This window comes from Sorghum bicolor, chromosome 3 (genome assembly GCF_000003195.3).
Source record: "Sorghum bicolor cultivar BTx623 chromosome 3, Sorghum_bicolor_NCBIv3, whole genome shotgun sequence".
In the NCBI taxonomy this organism is placed as follows: domain Eukaryota; kingdom Viridiplantae; phylum Streptophyta; class Magnoliopsida; order Poales; family Poaceae; genus Sorghum; species Sorghum bicolor.
The window spans coordinates 62,360,795-62,368,027 of record NC_012872.2 but is presented as its reverse complement, the minus strand read 5'-3'; the positions used below and the strand labels follow the sequence as shown (position 1 = coordinate 62,368,027).

General features: G+C 43.8%; 1 protein-coding gene across 1 annotated transcript; it reads left to right on the top strand.

Annotated features, from left to right (window-relative positions):
* On the top strand, positions 1,586 to 7,096 carry LOC8062167 (probable glutamate carboxypeptidase LAMP1). The gene is made up of 12 exons (XM_021457290.1): positions 1,586 to 2,715; positions 2,798 to 2,865; positions 4,075 to 4,156; positions 4,586 to 4,678; positions 4,752 to 4,904; positions 5,082 to 5,150; positions 5,413 to 5,500; positions 5,584 to 5,673; positions 5,765 to 5,853; positions 6,001 to 6,117; positions 6,221 to 6,361; positions 6,455 to 7,096. Exons 1-12 carry the CDS (start codon positions 1,690 to 1,692, stop codon positions 6,635 to 6,637), a joined length of 2,199 nt encoding a protein of 732 aa, XP_021312965.1. The 5' UTR covers positions 1,586 to 1,689; the 3' UTR covers positions 6,638 to 7,096.

Below are 7,233 nucleotides of genomic sequence, written 5' to 3'. Positions count from 1 at the left end.
CCTGCTGTTGCTCTATGGACCTGGTTTGAAGTCCATTCTTTCGTGCGAAAATGGTAGTCATTTCTGGATTTCCAGATGTACCACAGAGTAATGAGAATTTTGCAAAGTAGTAAATCAGGTGTGACATCTGTGATAATCATTTGAAGGATATGCTGTATTCCATCTTCTTCCTGTGGTAAGGATGCCGTGTTGAGCGAGGGGTTAGATGAGAACCAAACCTATGTAGGAAGAGCACAATGAAAGAAGAGATGAGAATCAGTTTCAATTATGTTGCATTTGTTATAAGTAGTGTTGCCATTGGTGGAGAATCTTGTAGTGCGTTCAGCCGTGGCAAGTGCCCTTCGAATAAGTCTCCAAGTGAAGGTTTTGATAATAGGAGGAATGGGCTTAGAATGCAAGACTCTACAATTAAACCGGCTAAAACCAAGCCCTCACGGCACGCCAGCACCCCAACAATTTCTGCGTTAGTGCATCCCTCCAAAGCCAGCACCGATGCTACAGAAAGCCAATTTTACTTAGGGGATGTTTAGTTCCTATAAAATATAAAATATAAAATACTAACTACTTTAGAATGATGGAATACAAAATATTAAAATTTTCAGAGTCGTGTTTAGTTTCATCCAGAATACAGAATTTATTATCCTAAATGTATAGTTTCATTCACTAGTTTTGGTAATATGCAAAGAAAGATGGTTTTAAATAAACTCAGCTTCTTCTATCTCCTCTAAAAATGATGCTATATCATAAAAAAACACCTATGGTCTTGTTTAGTTCACTTCAAAACCCAAAAACTTTTCAAGATTCACCGTCACATCGAATCTTGCGGCGCATACATAAAACATTAAATATAGATAAAAACAATAACTAATTGTACAGTTTACATGTAATTTGTAAGACAAATCTTTTAAACCTAGTTAGTCTATGGTCGGACAATACTTACCAAATAAAATTGAAAGTGCTACAATACCCAAAAACTTTTTATTCCCTCAACTAAATAAGGCCTATGTGTAACCAAACTCATGAAATTTTCACTCACTACCTAGCATGTTGTGAGACCTAAATCACCTTTTAAACAAGGTCAACGGTCCAGCCAAAGTGAAACAGACGTACTCCCTCCCAAAATAGATAACATTATGAGATTCATGTCGATCAAATTTTCTCAACTTTAATTAAATTTATTGAAAATACGTTAAATATTTATATTTCTAAACAAATTTATTATAAAAATATATTTAATGATCTATATACTAATTATATATTATAAATATAAATATTATTTAATACATAATTGATTAAATTTAAAATATTGACTTTTCGAGAAATGAGGATGACATCTATTTTGAGACTAAAGAGCTAGTGGTAGCACCACCCTGTAGCGTTGGTGACGCGCTCACAACAATCACAAGTATCACGTCAGTGTAACTGTAAAACCGGGAACGGAGCACGCTCCCTGCTCACAGTATGAAGTGAAAACCGTGGAGCACGAACGCGGACGGATCCACACGGCGATTTCCTTTTCAAAAGAAGAAGAAAGAAGGTACCGCGATTTGCAACTAAAACAGTCCAGATCAAGTCGCCGGCGTGCGCGGAGACGCGGAGGGGAGTGGACAGCACCCGCCGCTTTAGACCCCGCTACCCGCCAAACCGTCGCGGTCACAGCAGAGCACACCACCCACCACTTCCGGCGCCATGTCCCGCCTCGACGCGGCCTCGCTCCTCGCCCCCTGGCCGCCGCTGGCAAAGCCCCACCCGCGCGGCCGCTTCCTCTGCCTCCTCTCCTCCATGCTCGCCGTCCTCGGCGCCTCCCTCGCGGTGCTCCTCTTCTTCGCGCTCCAGCCCGTGCCCAACGTGGTCCCTAACTACGAGGCGCTCTTCCTCTCCCTCGGATCCAACGACACCGCCGCCTCGCACCTCCGAGCGCTCACTCTCCACCCGCACGTCGCGGGGACCAAGGCCAACGCCATCACCGCCCGCTACGTGCTCGACGCGCTCTCCGCGCTCTCCTTCCCCGCCCACATCACGCCTTACTCCGTCCTCCTCTCCTACCCCGTCCACCGCTCCCTCTCCCTTTCGGCGCCAGGCCGCGGCGTCGTCACCTCCTTCTCCCTGAAGCAGGAGACCTACCCCAACGACCCCTACGCAGCCGCCGCGGCGGAGACCATCCCGACGTTCTACGCGTACGCGGCCTCCGGTTCGGTCTCCGCGGAGGCCGTGTACGCCAACTACGGCCGCGAGGAGGACTTCGCCTACCTCGCCTCCCGCGGCGTGGACGTCGCGGGCAAGGTCGCGCTCGCGCGGTACGGGAGGATCCACTGCGAGGACATCGCGCACAACGCGCGCGCCGCCGGCACCGCGGCCGCGGTGGTGTACACTGATCCGCTGGAGTACGGCGGCGCACCCGGTGAGGGGTGGTTCCCCGACTCGCGCTGGCTGCCGCCCAGCGGCGTGCAGGTGGGGAGCCTGTTCCGGGGCGTGGGCGACCCGACGACGCCGATGTGGGCATCGTCCGAGGGCTGCGAGCGCGTCAGCGTGGAGGAGGCCATGAACACCGATGACATGCCGCTCATCCCGGCGCTGCCGGTGTCGGCTCAGGACGCGATGGAGATACACAGAGCCATGGGCGGGGCCGTGGCGCCGGCGGACTGGCAGAGCCGAAAAGGCAGCCCCGTGTACCATCTCGGCCCCGGGCCGGCAGTTTTGAACCTAACGTATCTGGTATGTACAATTCGATTCGAGGCACCTTCGTGTTTTCGGTTCATTGCCTTGGGGTTTGACGCTATTGTTTTGGATTTTGCAGGGGAACGATACGATGGCAACGATTGAGAATGTCTTTGCCATTATCGAAGGCACCGAAGAGCCCGATAGGTAACTTATTCCTTTTTTTTTGTTAGGTAACAAATTCTTGGTGGAATGTGACGTTGCATCTTTCTGTTTTGTCAAACCTGTGAAGTTCACTCAGACCACTTGGGCAGTTGAGAGCATTACTTTTGTAGTGCTGTCGTTGACCTTATATAGATTATAAAAGGTTAGAGAGCAGTCTCTAAACTTATAAAGAGGTGTCATTTGGATCTATGAACTTTGAAAATGTATTTCCGAGTCTCTAAAAGTGATGTACCACACGTCCTAAACTTGTAAAATGGTACTCTACATGCTAACTCTATTTGTGGACCATAGCGACCACTGCGGTGCATAACAATTTTAGGGACTAGAAATGTATTTTCAAAGTTTATGGACTTATCAAGTGGCATCCTTGACAAGTTCACGGACTGCTCATGCATTTAACTTGCTATTATACAAAGATTAAAAAAATAGAAGTATCTGATAACTCTTTTCGCTTGCCAAGAAAAAAGAAATTATAGGACCTGGTGTCCACGAAATTTCCTTCCTATTAGCTAATGATTTAAGAGGATTAATAATAAGGAATTTATGTAGAAGAAAAAAAATGGTGTCCGGTCAAGGTGTGCACGGCATGGTACTACAAAACTCTATAATCATGTACTCCATATTTTTTAAAACCTGTTAGCATATCCTATAGAGGATAGGGCCCACTTGCACATCGGAAAGTTCTTCACATACATCATTATTTTGGAAAAGACATCTACTATGTAATTTAAACACTGACTTTTCATACATGTTCAGGTTGGCTTGGGATGGCCATTTGTTGGCCTTCCTTGTAATGTATAGTAGCTATGAAAATCTTTCCTTAAAGAGAAAAAAAATAGCTAAGCACAATTAAGAACCAGATGCATAAGGGCAAGTTCTTTTGTTTTTTTATTTTGTTGGAAACTCTTTCACTGAAGGCTCATTTTAGATGGGTAGCTTTGTAGTATCTCTCAGGCTCTCATGACTGTAAAACAATTTCCTTGAAAGCAAACTTTTTTTTTGAACGAACAAAAACAAACAATTTGACTCAGTCCTAGCCTCCGAGGTACTCAAAGTTTAAACAAATATTGAAGAAGTATCAATCTGCTTATCTGCATATAGGCGTTGGCACAATTTAAGCACATTGAACATTATATCTTTTTCTGCCAAAGATGTGACTGAACTTAGAATTTTTAACATTCTGTGATCCAGATATGTCATTCTTGGTAACCATCGTGATGCTTGGACGTTTGGTGCATCCGATCCCAACAGTGGAACAGCAGCTATGATTGAGGTAGTCGTCAGTTACAAAATGTCTTCTCTATACCGCTTTGTTTTTGTTGACCTACTATGCCAGAATACTGATTACAGTAGTTTAGAGCAGGTACTAGCCATGTCATCGTTTAATACCTAGCGCTAGGTGCCTTGCCTAGGTCTTCACTTGTTGCTGAGGCTTTAACCCCTCCCCTTGTGTTTTTGAGGAAATCTGTGGTCTTGGCTGTCTGGATGTGTCTTGTACATAAAATTGCTTCCCCATAATTGAAAGGCAGAGCTCCAGCCATGTCCGTTAAAAAAAAGTAGCCATGCCCACTGAATAGTAAGCTGAAGTGACTGGAGTTCCATTTCATGTTTCTATGCCTGACCTCAATATTGTACTGTACATGGTACACGATCTGCTACTTATCTGGTTCATAACATGTTATTTCACTTTCCGTCCATCTAGTTAGCTCAAAGGTTTTCAATGCTGCAAAAGCAAGGATGGAGACCTCGAAGAACCATTATCTTCTGTAGTTGGGATGCGGAAGAATATGGACTGGTGTGTTTCTATTTCTGAACCACTCTTGTTCGTCTTTAAAACAGCAACATTGATCACATTTGCATTTACTCAGACAGGTTCTACTGAATGGGTTGAAGAAAACCAGGAGATGTTATATTCTAGAGCTGTTGCTTATCTGAATGTTGATGTTTCAGTCGTTGGTCCAGGATTCCTGCCTTCTACAACTCCCCAACTTGACGAGTTACTTCAGCAAGTAACTAAAGTGGTATGGACAATCCTACCTGAAACTAGTGACAATAGCATACCCAGGAATAGGGAAAACATGATACTATAGTTCACTTTGTTTGCTTTTGGTCCCCATGTTAGTAATCAACAATATGAGCATAGTATTTTCCTTGTTACGATGCCAAAAATTTAAACTGGTCTTTGTCAATTTGTGAAGGTTCAAGATCCTGATAATTCATCTCAGACCGTGTATGATTCATGGATTAAATTGAGCTTTCCTCCTCGGGTGAGTTCTTGCAACTTGCTTATCCAACAGTCTAGTCTCTATGTAGTGCTGAGGACCCAGTTAGTTGTGACTATTATATTTTTTTTTTTGAAGCAAAGTTGTCAATATTATATAGTGATTGCATTGTTATCAAGCTACAAGTTCCTTTGAGTTTCAGTTCCATCCCTCATGAATTATGTGATTTCAGGAGGGGAAACCACTTCTACTCCCTGGCAAATTATATAACATTACTCACTATTAACTGTGTATCTCCTGCATTAAGGTTCTAAGACTAGGTGATGGAGGATCAGACTATTCAGCATTCGTCCAACATGTTGGTATTCCTTCGATGAATATAATTTTTGGAGAAGGTAATGCCCCTACTCTTTGCTATTTGTCTGCTCAGTGACTTGTATTTTTCAATGAACTTTCCTGGGCACTTTTGCTTTTGTAGGACCAGGATATCCGGTTTACCACTCCTTATATGATGACTACGTATGGATGGCAAAATTCGGAGATCCTGGGTTCCGTAGGCATGTGGCAGGTCTGCTCAATGATACTGTTTTTGTGCAGGATATTAGTTCAGGTGTTATCTGCACCACCACGACATGGTAACCAAGATTTTCATCTTGCAGCTGCTAGCATATGGGGAATGATGGCTTTGAGGTTGGCAAATGAAGAGATCCTACCCTTCAACTACATGTCCTATGCAATTGAGCTTGAGGTAAGATGTCTCCAGTGTTTGCTAAATGCTGCTTCTGACCTTCTGTAGGCCAGAGAGCCACTCAGACACAGGGGACAGAGGAAAATTAACATAATATCCTTGTTACTATGGAAACATGACAAAGCCCTAAATTTCTTCCGGTGGCAGGAATACACAAAGACGGTAGAGAATGAAGTGAAGGGAACAACTGTCACTTGTTCCCCACTGTACAACTCAATCAGGACTCTCAGAGCGGCAGCTACCAAAGTGAATAATGAACAAAAGGTACCGTCACTTGAGAATTGCTACTCTGAGTTTTGCAAAACTTACAGTCTACCATACTGCGTTTTGTGCACTGTGATGACTAAAGAGACATGGGCACTTTCAGGAACTTCAAAAGCAACTCTTGAGCAAGCAGCTGAACAAGGATTCACTGAGAATCCGACAGCTTAATGACCGGCTTATGCAGACCGAGAGAGCATTCACTAGCAGGGAAGGCATCTTCAAGCTAGAATGGTTTAAGCATCTGGTGAGCAGATACTCATGCGCAAAGCACTCACCTTCCTCTCTGGAATTTGCACAAGGCTCGGCTTATACTAACAGTAAGTGTTCCCATCCACAGGTGTATGGACCTTCAGATCAGAATGACTGGGATACTGCAGTCTATCCCGGTATAGCCAATGCAATAGCCAGCGCTCGGAGCAGCAATACCTCGGAATCTTGGAAGTTTGTACAGCATGAGGTCTACAGAGTGGCCAGGGCCGTGACACAAGCATCTGCTATACTGAGTGGTCGTCTGACATGATAGGATTGAAACCATCTTCGTTAAGAAAAGGAGATTGGAACTAACCATGGTGGCCGAATGGATTGAGGCCTCAACACATGCCAAACAACATCATCTCTTCATAGCTCTATTATCCAATGGGTATGGATAAGATTGGGGAGGGTGAGAAATGAATAATGATGGTATGGATTTGAACATAAATAAGCATGGATATATCCATACCCTCCCAAGTGGCAGGTATAATTTCCCATTAGCATCCCTAGAGAGTGTTTTCGAAAAATTGCTGAAAAGAGAGCTTATAATATCGCAGCAATACACAGGGAATTCAACTAGTTTCCCATATCTTTGTCTCCAGCCTAGGAGAAGGTTTATCTAAATTTTGTTTTTCTTATTTTAATAAAGGGATATAGTATAATATAAGCACTTAATGTGCAAGCAGAAATTTGATTGCCTGCTCTGTTCTTGCAGAGTTTTTTTTTACCAGGTCTTCTAAAGAAATCGAGTGCTTACGTTTTTTCTTTTGTTCTAAACATGATCACACCTAGATAAAATTGTATCTACTGGAATACATTTGTCCGTTGTGCTGCTTTGCATTATTTCGTTTAAATTTTAGGCCC

What these genes read in the sequence shown, in the direction of transcription:
- LOC8062167 (XM_021457290.1), top strand. Translation starts at nt 1,690, where the DNA reads ATGTCCCGCCTCGACGCGGCCTCGCTCCTCGCCCCCTGGCCGCCGCTG. An exon ending in GAACAGCAGCTATGATTGAG is followed by an intron (nt 4,157 to 4,585) that starts GTAGTCGTCAGT and finishes CCGTCCATCTAG; the next exon opens with TTAGCTCAAAGGTTTTCAAT. An exon ending in AATTGAGCTTTCCTCCTCGG is followed by an intron (nt 5,151 to 5,412) that starts GTGAGTTCTTGC and finishes TCCTGCATTAAG; the next exon opens with GTTCTAAGACTAGGTGATGG.